This window comes from Garra rufa, chromosome 9 (genome assembly GCF_049309525.1).
Source record: "Garra rufa chromosome 9, GarRuf1.0, whole genome shotgun sequence".
NCBI classification, from domain to species: Eukaryota; Metazoa; Chordata; class Actinopteri; order Cypriniformes; family Cyprinidae; genus Garra; species Garra rufa.
In genome coordinates, this window is record NC_133369.1 from 34,528,886 (window position 1) to 34,546,222 (window position 17,337).

General features: G+C 35.6%; 2 protein-coding genes across 2 annotated transcripts; both read right to left on the bottom strand.

Annotated features, from left to right (window-relative positions):
* Window positions 1–5,931: 5,931 nt before the first annotated feature.
* LOC141343353 (C-C chemokine receptor type 4) lies at window positions 5,932–7,566 on the bottom strand. Its single transcript, XM_073847951.1, has one exon. The coding sequence runs from the start codon at window positions 7,541–7,543 to the stop codon at window positions 6,551–6,553; it is 993 nt and encodes a 330-aa protein (XP_073704052.1). The 5' UTR covers window positions 7,544–7,566; the 3' UTR covers window positions 5,932–6,550.
* A 4,846-nt stretch (window positions 7,567–12,412) lies between these two features.
* On the bottom strand, window positions 12,413–16,506 carry LOC141342930 (C-C chemokine receptor type 5-like). Its single transcript, XM_073847510.1, has 2 exons — window positions 16,435–16,506; window positions 12,413–14,264 (listed from the first exon to the last, which is right to left on the bottom strand). Exons 1-2 carry the CDS (start codon window positions 16,460–16,462, stop codon window positions 13,222–13,224), a joined length of 1,071 nt encoding a protein of 356 aa, XP_073703611.1. The 5' UTR covers window positions 16,463–16,506; the 3' UTR covers window positions 12,413–13,221.
* Window positions 16,507–17,337: the final 831 nt, after the last annotated feature.

Sequence of the window (17,337 nt, forward strand, 5' to 3'; positions counted from 1 at the left end):
ACACACAAAAAGTGCAGAGCAGTGGGTCCCCAGGACCAGGATTGAAAACCACTGGACTAGACAACCTCATGAATATACCTTATGAATATACGTCGGATTATGAATACACGTCATCTCAGCTAAGGACTCTGAACTTCCATCAGCGTCTTGATCCAGTGGTGTATGATTATTGTCGATGGCTAGGGATTCTCCGATGTCCTTGATATTTGCATCGCTCCTCATGTATCTTCACACACTGTTTGCGCTCTTGGCCTGATGCGATTCCATGCATCTGGTCAGACCGTTTGAAGTTTTCTAAACAAAGTGCGTCCACTATTAATCGCTCATTGCAGTGCTCCCTGATTCACCTCACTGGTAGTAATTCTCAACTAACTTTGTCGTCTAATTTGTCTGCCTCGTACTGTCATGCTGCTCTTTTGAACTGTCGATCCATCTCGCATGATGGACCTCAACGAAATCATAACTGACAATATGCTTGATGTCTTACTTCTCACTGAAACATGCCAAGTCCCTGATGATTTCATGCAGTTAAATTTACTCGCGCCGTACGGATATAAGCATCTGTCCAAGCCAAGATTACACGGCAAAGGGGGCGGTCTCGCTGTCATCTACCGTGACAACTTTCGTATCACACAACTTGATTTTCATGACACTAACTCTTTTGAATATATGGTACTGAAGGCTGACTCTCTCATTATCATCCTACTTTACCGTCCTCCCAAAGCAATATCGAACTTTTTTCCCAACTCAGTGGACTTTTAACCCTCATCTGCTCTATGTCTTCTCCTGTTCTCCTGCTTGGTGACTTTAATATACATGTTGATGTCATCTGCCCTAACTCCACACAATTATTGTCTGTTTTTGAGTGTTTTAATCTGTCTCAGCATATTCATTTTCCAACTCGTTCTCATGGTCATATCCTTGATTTAATTTGTACCTCAGGTGTTGATATCTGCTCTATCTCGTCCTCTGACACTGGTATCTCTGATCACAAACTAATTGACTTTAATCTTAGTTTACCTATGCATAAGAAAACATCTAAAACTGTCATTTCTTACCGTAACTTTAATAATGTTGATGTCTCATCATTCTGTTCTTCTATTGCTTCCTCCAATCTCTCTGATGTTTTTGATTTGTCTTCTCCTTCACTTATAGTTTCAAAACTTCAATCTGATACTCTCTCTGTCCATGCTCCTATTAAGACTAGACTTGTTCCTTCAACTCCTTCAACAGTTCTCCCTGGTTCACCCCTGAACTTCGTATCCTTAAGCGCTCTGGTCGACGGCTTGAGCGTCTCTATAGAAAAACTGGTCACACTGTTCACCACCAAGCCTTTACTGAACATTTTAAAAAATACAAATCTGCTTTACACTTAGCACGTTCTAGTTTTGTTTCTGCCATGATTAACAAATCCAGTAACAGGCCAAAAGCACTTTTTAACACAGTGAATAAACTTACCAATCCTCCACCTCATCATACTGTAAGTTCAAATGAATTCTGACACTCCTTTCTCAACTATCTTCTCGATAAGACGTCTGCCGTCCATCAGGGCTTTTTGAACAATGCCACCAAATCTAGCTTTAAGCTTAACCCCTCTTGTCAATCCCTGTCTTGCTTTTCTCTTACCAATCCTTCTTTGGTCTCTGAGCTAATATCAAAATCTAACTCTGCATCCTGTGGCCTTGACACAGCTCCTACTTCTCTTCTCTTCCACATCTGGGACATCATGTCTCACTCCATCCATGGTTGCACCACAGACTGTCTAGGGGGGAGTTCCATAAAACAAGTTTACCAAATAAGTCAGGCTTATTTCAGTTAGTCTGACTTATTTTAAGCCAAATCAAGTGACAATAAGTCAGACTAACTGAAATAAGCCTGGCTTATTTGGTAAAATTGTTTTATGGAACATCCCCCAGGTCTAGGAGGAGATCCCTCAGGAGACCATCCGCCACCTCATCAGGAGCATGCCCAGGCATTGTAGGCAGGTCGTACAGGCACGTGGAGGCCACACACACTACTGAGCCTCATTTTGACTTGTTTTAAGGACATTACATAAAAGTTGGATCAGCCTGTAGTGTGTTTTTCCACTTCAATTTTGATTGTGATACTGATGTCAGCACATTCAGCTATGTAAAGAGCAAAGTATTTAATAAGATTATTTCATTCATTCAGATCAAGGATGTGTTATTTTAGTGTTCCCTTTATTTTTTTACAGTGTATTTTTTCTGGGTATTATTATTTTTTTACCAATTGATTTAACAACCCTGCAATTGATATAAGAGAAAATCTAGTGTCATTTGGCTAATGCAGGAAACTTTTGCGGAACAAAATAGCAAATGTTAAATTTTTATGAGCATAAAATGTGGTATTTGCCTGTTTTTCACCAATAAAGAGTGGTTGTATCATGTCATTGACCTTTCAATTTTGATTCCTGGTGTCAAAATGATATGAAAAAGTGGGTTAATTTGACTTTGCATGTTGTATGGTTCAGGAGTTAACATTTTTGTGATACCAAGTTTGTAATTAAATTTCATTTCACATCATTTCAAGATGGCTGCCAAACGAACCCCATGGGACATTAGTTGACCTCAGCAACATCAAAAATTGTTAACTCTATAGTCAGCTTGCCCATAGCTCATTTGATACGGCATTGCACTTTGGTGATTGACGAGCTCCGGTATGAACCCTGTGAAACAACGGTTTGACAAAACAGCTCAAATCTGCACAAAGAAATGCAAATTGCACAGCTGCATCGCCAGGTATGTTTTTGTAAAATCACTTTTGTGTTTGATAACACTATCAGTTAGGTTTAGGGATGGTTTTTGTGTAGGCTATATTTCCAACACGATACAGCATTAACCTTTAGTGACACCCTGGATATTTGAATTCTAAACAGCTGGAATACTTAACTCAAGCAACATAATAAAAATGCAGCAATACATGCATGTACCAATGTAATAAAAACGTGCCAAGGTAATGTATTGAACGTTTGTTTTAGCACCTCTCTCTGGACATTTTACTTTGAAACTGCTGCAAAATGTGCAGTAAGGTACATAATGGTGTTGCAGAAATGTATGTAGAGGCATGCATTTCCAATGAGCCTGGGTTTGGTAACATTTTGTAACTGATACAGAACTTAATAGAAAACCAGTGTAGAGATTGTAAAATTGGGGTAATATGATTATATTTTCTTGACCTAGTAAGGACTCTAGCAGCTGCATTTTGGACTACCTGTAGCTTGTTTATTGAAGATGCAGGACAACCACCTAGCAGTGCATTACAATGGTCAAGTCTTAATGTTGAAAATGCATGAACTCAACATGCAATATGTAAGACAGATCCTTGCAGCACTCCATACTTTACTAGTGATAATTGAGATGATTCCCGGTTTAAATAATCAAAGTGATAACGGTCAGACAGGTAGGATCTAAACCAACTTAAAGCCTGCCCTTGAATACCCATATAGTTTTGTAATCGATCTATGAGTATTTCATGATCTATAGTGTTGAACGCAGCACTAAGATCACGTAAAAGTAGTAATGAGATGAAGCCTTGGTCTGACGCAACAAGCAAGTCATTTGGTATTTTAACACGTGCAGTTTCTGTTTTGATGGGGCCTGAAACCTGAAATTCTTCATAGATATCTTTTTTTTTTTTTTTTTTTTAGCAGACACAACTTTTTCGAAAATTTTAGACATAAATGGAAGATTTGAAATTGGTCTATAATTTGCCAGTTTACTATCTAGTTGTGGATTCTAAATAAGAGGCTTAATAACCGCCAGCTTGAAGGGTTTTGAGATATGACCTAGAGATAACAAAGAGTTAATCACACTGAGAAGCGGTTATTCTGCTACAAGTAACAGACCTTTCAGTAATTTAATGGGTACAGGATCTAATAAATATGTTGTTGGTTTAGATGCAGTGATAAGTTCCTGTTCTATAGTAGTAAAGTACTGTAGTTTTTCTTTGGATGCGATAAATAAAACTGAATTACAGCACTAAACATAATTCCTTCAACAACCTTATTTACCTTGCTATGTCAAAAATTTTTGTGCTCAACATGTTTTTACAATCCTTCAGAATATCTGACTGCTGCTGTAAACTCATGTTTATAATAAAGGCTAACAGAATTGTTGGAAGCTTAGTTATGTGACTTTGTTTTCAAATCTGGTATCAAATCAATCAGTGTACAGTACATAAACTCTTAGATATAGCTTTTTACAATCCTGCTTGTAAATTGCCAGTTTGCCAGCTGCAGGCCAAAAAAAAACAAAACAACAACAACAAAAAAACATTTCTTACCACTCACTTTGGTCTGGAGGATTGGGAACACAAGCCCTGTCATATAAACAGTGAAAACATTAGCACTTAATTGGAGTGCCAGTCAAATTAGAGGACCAGAAAACAAGTTTGAAGTAAGTGGATGAATTCTACTGTATTACTGTAGAGGAGGTGAATGGGTTTATAATGCATTTTTTAACAATATTTTGCACATTTCCTTTTGACGGCTCAGGATGCTGCATATAGTTGTTATTAGTTAAAGAGTTTTTTTAAGTGTGTGTTGATTGTCCTAGAATGTGGTCTTAACCATAACATTTGCATGCAGATAACATCACACGTACCTCATAACGAGGAAGTGGTTGTGTGTGATCATATAGTCCAATCACAAGCATCAATGAATGAAATTGCATCATGCCTTGCATCAGATACTCGATCAAAAATGTGCTGTTGATAGATTTTGATAAATACTGCATGAAGTTATAGACAGAAAAAGTAAATCATGTTCTTTAAGCCAAGTTTTTTGACACATTGTTTTAGATTATCATTTTGATTAAATTCTATTCAACTGGGCATTATTACTATAAAATGCTCTCATTAATGCCACATTATGTATGTTGCAACAGGTTTGGGACCGTTTTTTATCTTTCGGGATAACTTTTCAGAGTCTGTTTGGTGCTGCTTGAAATAACACTTGTCAGCAGTCTTAATGTACTGTGTTTGCATCAGAGCCAAAGAACACAGGAAATCCGCCCTTACTCTGCAGAGCATGTGTGTTTAGAAACCTGTGGTTTTCTGCTCTAGCTTTAAAGGTAAAGACAAAGGTTAGGGTGAAGTTACTTCCTTGAAACTTTAGAGTTTTACAATAAGCCATTTCCATAAACTTCCTGATGCTTTACAGTTTGAATGACAATCAATATGGCCAAATATTAAAAAATATAAAATTATAATATTAATAAGTTTTATTATTGAATCAATATTCCATCTTGATTATATAAGTAAGAACTATTAATTGTTTTAATTTGATTATCAGCAAGTATTCAACAAAAAGTCAACAGTATACAGTGTATATACACTATCAAAAAAGAAAAGAAAAGAAAAAAGTGCACAAAAAACAATAATAATAGTTGTACCTTTTAGGGGTACAACAGCCTGTCACTGGGCGGTACCCTCAAAGGGATCACTTTGTATCTTCTTTACCCCTAGCGTTCTTAAGGGTACTTATTACTACCTAAAGGTGCTAATATGGACCCTTTAAGGGGAAAAGAAGGTACAAAGGTATCCTCTTGCTGTTGCACCCATAAAGGTATCATATTGCTGACAGTGTAGATGAGAAATAGTGTGTAATTACACCCTCATAAAGATAATAAAATGTCTCTAAAAATCAAATTTAAAATCCCATGGTCCAAATATTATGCCATATATGCCATATCATTGCATACATTATTATGCAATAATATGCCACTTAATTAAATGGCTGATTTCAGCATGTAAATGTTTAAAACGACATGAGGCTACAGTGTTGTTACTGTTTTTTTCTTCTTCTTTTTTTTCAAGTGTAAGTAAGTGTATGTGATTGCAGTGCCATATGTGTTATGGAGTGCTCTTGTGGTAAGCAGTAGCATTACAGTATACTTTTGCAACACAATTTTATTTATTTGTTTATTTACATATTGATAAACATCTTGATATATCTATCCATTTGAAATAAGTAGTTTAGAGATAAAATGTAACAGACATTAGGAATATACAATATTCACAGACAAAACAATATTCAATCCAATATAGAATACATTCAAAGTAAATTTTCTCTGTATATCAATACTGCTCTCACACATCCTCTTTTAGCCCATGTGAGGGGAAAATGTTTTGTGTTTGGTTTTGCCTTCAAAGTGTGTGGTTAAGGGTGTTTTTTTCTTTCTTTTTTTTCTATTCCTGTGGTTAATGACTATTGTATGGAGCCAGTGTTTAATAATTTGCAAGGTCATGTGATGAGACCTCGGAGATGTTGAGGAACAGATATGTTATTAATATTAAATAATTTGTAAATTTAATGCATGAGTTAATTTTTAAGCCAGTTTGTGAAACACTGAGGCATGAACTTTCATATCATTGTATATCATTCATATCATTATAGTTTCACTAATTGAGGTAATATAATTGATATGATATTATCATCATTAAATCAACAAACGTATGGTGCAATGCATGAATAAAACATCTTAAATGATTAGTGCAATATTTACAAAAAGAAAAAAAAAACTTATCTAAACTAAACTTGTGTACTTTTGATGGGAGATGTAAAGAAAATAGCCGTGTTGGAAGTTTCATTCTCTGAAACTTTGGATTGCGTAGATGTTGATTGGTAGGCCTTTACACATCCAAGATATCTCGAAAACACACTTACTAGGCATTTCCTAAACTTTTCTCCAACAAAAGCATAAATGACCGGATTTACACAGCAGTGAGTGAGTGCAATTGTCTCTGTTAAGTCCATGGCCAGGTTGACATAATGATAAGCCTCACAGTAAGATAGAATGCCAAACTCCTGCAAGGTTTTCAGAAACACCACCACATTGTAGGGCACCCAGAAGACCACAAACACGATGACAATGCCTAAGATGAGTTTGATGGCCCGTTCCTTTTTTGAGTTTTTTGTCTTCTTCACAACCATTAGGACCCTGATATAGCAGTAGGTTATGATGGGCAAAGAGATAAACAGTCCTACTGCATTTTCACCAAAGTTACGAAAAAGCTTCCACTTCTGGGCTGACCCAACAGGATAAACTCTCTGACAGCTGGTCTTGTTCTCCTCTGTGACCATTGCAGCAAATATGGCCTCTGGAAGGGCGGCACCGATTGAAACTATCCATATAACAAAACTCACTATAATTCCGTAACGCAACATCTTCGCTCCCAGCACTGCAACGGCATGTACGATGACCAAATAGCGATCCACGCTCATCAGGGTCACAAATAAGATTCCGCTGTAAAATCCCACTTGGTATGTACCCGCCATTGCCTTACACATTTCATTGCCTTTTAGGTGGTGGCCCTGAACATAAAGACCCCAGAAGGGAAGTGAGAGGACCATTAGTAGGTCTGACAGAGCCAGATTCAGCAGGCAGAGATTTGTCATATTTTTCACATGCATGATTTTCAAGAGGACCCATAAGACGGTGATGTTTCCAATGAGGCCAAGTGCAAAAACCATGTAGAAAATGGCAGCCTTAAGATTTCGATTCAGTTGTGAATCTTCAATCATGCATATACTTTCGATACTTTCGCCGTAATCATATGTTGTTGAACTCATGCTGTAACAAACAGTAAATGTTATTTAGTGACATGCTGATTAATTGATTGCATATATCAATATTTGCTGAAAAAACATGGCTAGAAAAAAGTTTTAAAAAGTTAAAAGTAGTTTAAAACACACACACTATTTGTACTAAATGTAGTTGTCCTTGAACACCACTAGTTTGACTCATATATGATATCATATATATATATATATATATATATATTTTTTTTTTTATCAAGCCACAGTGAAGTGCAATAATGTCATTGTGTGAAAGTTTGTTTCAGTAAGTTGGGGACTTTTGAAAATTAAGAGTCGGAAGGCACATGCCAATTTACTTCAAATAAACTAACCTTTATAATTTATAAATAATTTGTAGAGAGAAACTATATTTCTTTGCTTAATGATTAGTGGCTGTACGGAAGTAGTGGCAGGATGCGATATACTAACAGTACGTTAGTACTCAAATAAACCTGATCAAGGGTGTTACAATTGTGTCTTATAATATGTGTTCATAAATGTAGGCATTTAAAAAGTTTAAATACAAACTTTAACAGCGAAAACAATTGGAAGTTAAACCTCAAAGCTGCCACATGCAGACCACATTTTAAAATATCACTACGTACAAACAGAAGGAGGTCGCATCAAGTTGATTAACCACAGCTTTCTCAAGCATCCCACCGCAATCCTACTATCATACATCAGTGTCTGTGATCTCATATACCATTTTTGTGAATTACAGTACTTGTACAGTACAATCAAGATGTCCTACATTACTCCTAGGAGAAATCACTTGTATGTAATAAAAATTATTTGGATCAAAAAACATTGAATGTAATATATTGGGCTGTATTTAAGGAACAGGGTTATATTCTTGAGCCAATCTCTGTAATGTATCAAAAAGTATTAATGATGGATCAAAACTCAACATGATAAAAATCCAGTAAATAATGTTTACCTTTCTGCATATGCTTCAGTCATGATGACAAATTGCTATATCTCTTGTTGTTGAGATGTTGTTCATGAAAGTGAGTCTAGTACATTTCACCCTGATTCTGTATATTTGCCTTCAGCAAATTTCCTGTAAAATGAAGCATGTGCATGTGTGAGGGTGCCTTTTTGCAAAATTTATCTTGCGACTCGAAGGTGACATGTGAACATTTCCTGTCAGCGCACTGAGGTTAGCAGATTTGGATACACAAAAGAAATTCCCGTGGAGCAGATAAAGCATTTGAGTCATTTGAGGCTGTGACAGCTACTGAATAAACGCTAATAAGTCCCCCCACCCACAGTGAATGTCTTGAAAAGGACATTTTATATAGATAATGTTCAAAGCTAGTGCCATCCTACACCAATGAATGATATGTCTGTAATGCTGAAAAAAACAATATTTGTGCTCTTTTCTCCTTTAACAATGAGTCAGTTTTCAGGAATTGAAAACATGAAGAACAAGTGAAACTAAAGCTTATTCTTGGAAAATTAATTATGGGTTTCAAGATTGTGTCCCTCTTTCCAGCTTGTCATGGTATTTATGTGATAGCTGACTTTTTATATGCAAACCTTTTAACAGGCTCAAAACACACTCTTAAAAATAAAGGTTCCAAAAGGGTGATGCCATAGAGAAACCCTTTTTGGTTCCCCAATGAACCTTTCAGTGAACAGTTCTTAAAAGAACCATTTTAAAGAACATTTTAAATCTAAAGAACCTTTTTTGACTATAAAGAACCTTTTCTGCATTTGAAAGGTTCCATGGATGGTCAACGTTCTTGATGGAACCATTGATGCCAATACAGAACCTTTATTTTTTAAGAGTGCAGAGAGTGCTTTCAGAAACGTTTTTGAACATTTTAAATTTCTCAACTATCAAAAGCCTATAGTTCACACAATCAAGACACTCCCCCTCATGTCATTCCAAACCTGTTTGCATTTTTTTTTTCTGTGGGAACTGTTTCAGTGTTTTTTTTTTTTTTTTTTTTGTCCATACAATGAGAGTCAGAGTTGTTTTGAACCCTACTGACTTTCATTATATGGGCATAAACAGTTAAATATATTATGATATTTTTGAGTGAACTATCCAGACCTATATATTCTCACTAGCCTATTCACCTAATTTTTCAACAATGAATTTGCGATACTTCCGATTCATTAGTTGCTAATGGTAAAAGATCAGCAATAGTGCAGAAGCAATAAAACTATTTGCGTAACAAAAAAGTGCTTACAAAAAATAAAGTAGTTCTAGTAGGGTCTGTTTTTTTTCTGAGTGTCATGGCGGATGCCCATGCCAAATGCCATATCATTTTACAAATATTACTGTATTTGTGTCACGGAATGTAGTTTTAAGAGGTTTTCAGGCAAGAATGTACTTGTTTATAGTTCAAATATGCAGTTTGTTAATAAAGATAACGTCTGTTTGAAAATCACATGCCTAGTAACTTTTTGATAACTGTTTTGTTGTTGTTGTTTATTAAATATTATTATTAAATAAAAAAAATGTATAAAAACAGTTTTTTAAATAATGTATTTAATAATAGTGTTCAGTATTGAGAAACGTGCGTGTATTCGTGATGGTGATTTTAGTTACATTGTTCTGCCATTAGATGGCGACAAGAGACTGTTTTTATGAGTGAGTCAGCAGTGATTTACACACTCGTGCTGTCAAACTGTTGTATAAACGCAATATCACACTACTTGAGATATGGCTGTATATCGGCACTCTGTGATTACTTATATTGCTCAACTAGTTACTGTCTTTTAAAAGTAATTAGTTGCATTACAATATTACTGTCACGATAGGGATAAGGGTCTGGGTCCAAATGCAGGGTAAGTAAGATATATTTAATAAACACAAAATAAACAGATAAACAAACAAACAAACGGCCAACACGGCACACACGACTGGATCTGGGCAGGAGCAGGATTCACATAAAACTTGAAAACAGAGACAGGAAACAAACCATACGGAAGACAGGTACAGGAAACAATGCAGACTCACCAGGGTAGTGGAAGTGTGGAGATTATAAAGACAAATCATAAGTGTAATCAGCTGGGGAAGACAGGTGACAATCAAGGCAGGTGCAACAATCAGAGAAGTGTAGTGCAGGGAAGGGAAAACAGCGACATCGTGTGGCGAAGGGAAAGGCAGCAGCCCAGAGTCATGACAATTACTGTCTCTAAATTGTAATGCGTTACACTACTTTTGAGTTACTTTCATCAAATTATTCACAGAAGTATGACTAGGCATTATAAAATGCCATAATATAAGTTTATTGCTGCTCATTATACATTTAATGGAGGGTCATTTGGTAGGTCTCATAAAATTCTAAAAACATATTTAGGTAGGCCTACCCAAATATGTAGGTCAGCATTAATGTTGTAGTTTAGGTTAAACACAGATAAGCACAAACCGCATTAACCACATTCATAAATAACACCGGTAAATAAAGCGAAGTGTTATAATGTACAAACATTAAACACAATAACTAGCCTATAGGTTATTTTAAATGGTCAGAACAAAAATTTATGTAAGTTGCTAAACAAGCCACAACTAATTAGGGTAAACCGAAACTGAAAGCAAACAGCGTTGTTCTCACGCAGCCTACCTCTCTCATTCATGAATCCGATTAAATTTGTCCATTTTCGCGATGTATTTGAATGCTAAACTATTATGTTAACCAGGCTTTGTACATGAGCAAATATGTATTTGGCCCGAGCTCAGGCTAAACGGCATGGTTTGTACTAACAGTATTCCAGCAACAGGAAGACAAACTATTTTACCCGTGAAATTTTTTTAATTCACAAACTGATTTTGAGTTAAAATATGTTGTTGTAACTTGCCTTACTGAGATTGTAACGAGTAATATTATTACACAAATTGAATTAGTAATTTGTTAAGTTACCCTGTTACAGCAAAAAGTAGCCTATTGTACTACTGTAATATTATTACTTTTGTAATGCGTTACTTCCAACACTGGTTATTGTACAGGTAAAATAAAAGAAAGTGACTCACAACAGAGGCCTTGCAGAAGTGCTATTCTTGTTACTCTTGTTTATGTGTGCATATTGTCATTTGAGTATACGATATAAAGTCTTTTTTTTTTAATTGAGTGGTCTTGTTTCTACAAACAATCTCCATTTTCTGAGATTTTCTTGGAGGTAAAGCACATGCTGTGATAGAGGGCGTTGGATCATAATCTAGCTGTTGATCTTACAAACTGATCTGCACTCATCCAGCAGCAGAAGAAACCTCTCATATGATTCAGTACAATCAAGCAGCAACTCTCAGGATTGAAAATGTCTGTAATGCACCTTGCCACAATAGTCGAGTCCCCCCAAAGTGGCTGCCCACAATATCTTTCCCTTGTCAGCATGACAAAGAATGACAATGCAACAGAATTTCCATAACATGCATTTAAAATAAATAATTAACCTCAAACAATTTCTCATGATAAAACATTTCAAATTAGGTGTTTGTTGAGGCAACAACACAAAAAGTCTCTCAGAAAGTGGGAGTATTGTTAAAGAAATGTCCATGCTTGAAACTGTAGATCTATGTTTCATAGATAAGCACTTACGCAGATGTGGTTTACAGCAATGCGTCAGACTTCTTCCTCTTTGTGACGTCACCTCCCTCCCATCACTGCTACACAGAAAGCCACCTCCACGCATTATGGCACGTCATAGTTCCCTTAGCATTTCAAGGAATACTACCTCAAGGTTTTTTTTGTTTTGTTTTGTTTGTTTTTTTGTTTTTTTTTACGTAAGAATAGTTTTGTAGTAATGTAACACTGAATGTGTGTTCTGTATATTAGTTTGAATGCATACCACCAAGACAATGAATTTGAATCCATAAAATATTTTATTAAATTGCACTTAACATTAAAAACCTTAAAAGCAAAACTTAAAATATAGGCTTAAATGCATTTCTTTAAGAAAGACATCAAGAAGTCATAACTGAAAAAATTTGTAACCCTGATGCAAAAACGAACAGTAGGTTTATTTAAAATTCCTGATGAAATAAATTTCTAAATTATCTGTATCGTTATCTGTTATCTATCGTTATATGTGATCCTGGACCAGTCATAAGAGTAAATTATTTGAAATTGAGATTTATACATCAAGCTGAATAAATAAGCTTTCCATTAATGTATGGTTTGTTAGGATAAAACAATATTTGGCCGAGATACAACTATTTGAAAATCTGGAATCTGAGGGTGCAAAAAAATTCTAAGTATTAAAAAAATTCTCAGCAATGCATATTATTAATTAAAAATTTAATTTTGAAATATTTACGGTAGGAAATGTATCAAATATCTTTATAGAACATGATCTTTACTTAACATCCTAATGATTTTTGGCATACAATGTATTTTTGGCTATTGCTGACTGGTTTTGTAGTTCAGTGTCACATATCTAAAATATGAGCAATATACATGCACAGAGAGGAACGCATTTGAAACAGCTTCAACTTCTGCATTTTCCCACTTAACATATATCATTATTGTTAACAAAATTGTCTGGGGAAAAAAAACAAAAACAGAACAAAGGCAATTTTCAAGAACTCAATATACATTCATTAAAAAGGGGAACTTAGAGAGTTTAAAAAAAGCTACTCAGAAAGAAAGTAACTTTGTGGAAATAAGTTTCCTCTAAGCAATCTGTGTGGAGGAATATTCAGAAGATTTGGTGAAGACTGAACTTCTGCGTTCAGATAACTGTCGAGACAAAGTGGTGCACTGGCTAAAGCACAATGGAAACTGCTCTTTTAGGACTTTAAGAACTGCTCTTCTGAACTTCTGTCCGGCAAAGGCATAGATGATTGGGTTAAGGCAACAGTGGCTTAAGGCTATAGTTTCGACCCATTGCATGGCAAGGCTTAAACTAGTGTGCGAGTCACAAGTAAGCAAGTAGCCTTGCGTTTGCAGGTACAAAATAAACATGACAATGTTGTATGGAGTCCAGAAGAGGAAATAAACTGCCACCACAGCCAGGATAAGTCTGATGACTTTATGTCTTTTTTGTGATTTTATGCTGAGCAGAGTGGGGATGATCCGTGAATAGCAAAAGCTCATAATAACCAGAGGGATAATCAAGCTCAGGAAGTTCATCTTAAGGTACGTAAATGACTTCCAGCCATCTGCAGGAAATTCAGATCCGCATGATGTTTTGGCCTCCTTTTTCTCTTTGGCAAAAATAATATTAGGGAGCGATGCAAACAGACTGAGCAGCCATACAAATGAGGCCAGAACCAAACCCATTTTTGCAGACCGATTTCTGGAAAAGATACTATGGGCATGGACGATGACAACATAGCGATCCACTGTCATAAGGACCATGAAGAAGATGCTTCCGTACAGACCCAACATGAAGAGACCCGTTACGGTATGACACATGAATTTGCCAAAAATCCACTCCTCCATAGCACTGTGAGCCCAAAAAGGGAGTGACAAAAGAAAGAGAAGATCAGATAGGGCTAGGTTGAAGAGGCACACATCTGTCATGTTGGATTTTTGACGGTATCTGATCAGGACCCATACAACCAGGCCATTTCCGATGAAGCCAAGAATAAAAACTATGCTGTACAGGGTGGGAAGGAAAACCTTGCTGAATTCCTTTGTGTTGCCATTGTTGCATGGTGCTCCAGTATTGCCAGCACTGTCATAGTAATCACCATAATGGTCTGATGTTGTCGCTTGGAGGGCACACAAAGAACACACAATATTATATTTGCCTTTTTATAATAGCTATAATATAATATAATATAATATAATATAATATAATATAATATAATATATGTTAACATTTTATTATAAAATCTTAACATCTTCACAACAGTGGTTTCTTTAGGTTTGAAAGTAGACTCAACAAAATGACACCACAAGTAGAAATTTGAATTTTAGTTTGTGCTTTACTGACATCTACTGGTCAGACTAGGCATGATTTTCTGCTCGACTTTGAGATGTTTTAATATTCGCCTATATGACTTCTTTTATCTTTAAAAGGATAGTTCACACACACAAAAAATTAAAATTCTGTCATCATTTACTCACCCTCAAATTGTTCCAAACCTCTCTCTAATTGAACACAAAAAATATATTTTGAAGAATGGTGGAAACCCTATGGGGTTATTTTTTGTGTCTTTATTATTCAAACAAACACACTGTGTTTGAGAGTAAAACTAATTATTTTGTAATTAAAAAATAAAAGTTAGCAAAAAAAGTCTTCTTAAATCTCAAAAATAAAGAAATTGATAACAAAATTATTTGCGGTTCGAGTAAATCTTTATTTTTCTTTGTGCACTTCAAATAATTTTTATTGCGAAACCACAAATGTTGCCCTCTTTTCTGCTGTCTTTTTATGCGGGTCTAAAATTTTTGTTTGCGAATTGAAAGGTTTTGCTTGTGAGTAAAACTGTATCTCAGTGGGGGGTCTCTATCTACCAGGATAAAAATCCTTTTTCTATTGGTCAATTTCGATTAAAGTGACCGGTTGACCACGCCCACTACGTTTCCCCGCCAACGGCCGCCACCAGCAACAATTTGTTAATGAGTAAGATAACTAATTTAACATCTTAAACTCAGTGACTGACAAGTGAATTTATGTAGTCTCTCTTCTCATGCTCACCCATTTAAATACGTAACGTTAGCTAATTCAACTAATTCTATTCAAGTTATCACCGAATTACAGACGGTATTTAAGAAAAATAAAGATTGTAAAAAAATTTACACGCACTGCAAATAATTTTGTTATCAATTTCTTCATTTTTGAGATTTAAGAAGACCTTTTTTGCAAACTTTTATTTTTTAATTACAAAATAATCGGTTTTACTCTCAAGCACAGTATGTTTGTTTGAATAATAAATAAATAACAAAAATAACCCCATAGTAACAGACAGTTGAGATTCTTCAAAATATCTTCTTTTGTGCTCAACAGAAGAAAAAAACTAAAACAAGTTTGGAACAATTTGATGGTAAGTAAATGAAAACAGGATTTTCTTTTTTTGGGTGAACTTTCATAATAAAATCAAATTCATAATAATGCTGGTTTTACGTTTATTTATTGTTTACTTGTAAATAATAATATAAAATAAATTGTTTACTTTTTAATAAATAATAATTTAAAATGGCAATAGTTGTTGTGACAAAAAAAAACTACACTAAACTCTATTTGCCCTATAATATAAGTACATTATAAGGCCGTGTTCACACTTGGCGTCTTTTTTGACAAGAAAAAGTTGACAAGCGCGCTTTTTTACAACAGCTGCAACAGTAGCCTATGTGTGGTGCAGAAATGTCAATGAAAGAGGAAGCTTTCTCTTTTCTTTTTTGACATTTTTGCCTTTTATTTGATAGGACAGTATTTCGACAGGAAGCGGGAGAGAGAAAGAGGGGAGATGGGATCGGGAAAGGGTTGCTCGAAGCGCAACGGCGCTACTGTACATGTCGATGTGCGGCTCAAGAAGCTAGCAACGCTGCACGTCGGCTTTTGAAGTTAACGGGGAGGCGCATCCGGTTCACAACAATAAAATAAATGTCTATATAACGGCACCTTTCCCATTTTTTCTTGTTGTTATGGAAACGACAGGTCTAGCTACTCGCTTGTCATTGGTCAGCTGTCAAAAAAGCGCTTGACGTAGGGCGTTTTCTTCAGAAAAGTTTAACTTTTTTCAACTTGAAAAGAGATCTGAGCTGCAGAAAAAGACGCCGGCGGTGCTTTTTTGAAAACACTGTTTACTCCATAGGATTATAATGTAAAACAGACGCTGGCAGTTTTAAAAAAGACGCCAAGTGTGAACATGCCCTAAGTGGGAACAAGTTTTAAATGTAGCATAATAACATTGAATAGACTGTGTAGTAACCTACCAGCTATAGTCCTTGGGTCCTCTGTCATGTCTCTTGGTTTTGACAGCTGAATGTGTGAGATTTTTTTGTGATCCTGTGTGTCAAAAAGCTTTACAAAACACAGGAGGTGCTATTTTCTGGACCTCCTAGAGGCGGGACGTTTAACTCTAAAAAAAAAAATCACACTGCTCTCCGTATCATTACTTTAATTAATTTGAAATTCACATTAGCCTTTTTAAATGAGAAATTACTACAGAGGAATTTCAGAATGCAGGAAAAAGGGCATACAATTTTAACTGCAATACACTGAATATACACAAACACACACACATTTACACAGCATTTTGTTTGTATATACATTTTAGCTTGAATTGGCTTTTATGTAGTTTTCATATTCTATGTAAAATTACTCATGTCCAGTACTTAAAATATCTTCTTTTAGCCTATCCTAACTTTTACAAATGTTCTCCTGATAAAAAAGTGTTACAACGCCCTCTTAGGGTTACGGTGCAGCGGAAATACCCATCTGTCATTCTAGAAAGACAGTAAAGTAGTTGGGGAATTAGTTGTTAGATTATTTAAGTAGTGGTTGCAGACAAGGGTTGTACTGTCCTTAAATTTCTTATATAATATTTATCTTTAAAGTTCTTTAATGGATAAATAGAAAACTGTAATGCGTCATACATAGACTGACACTTCTGTAGTGTGAGTGTAACAGTTTTTTTATTCATGAGTTGACAAGGTTCTGACCAACGGATCTGAGGATCCTGCTGGACAGGGGCGGGACGTATTAACGGCGAGCCAATCAGGCAGACCGCAAAAGAATAATAAACGCTAGGGACGCTGGGAGTAAACACCATTTGAATGTTAAGGGGCGGCTTTTTGTTGCAGCTTCACGGTTACCATGGTAAAAACTTGTGTTAT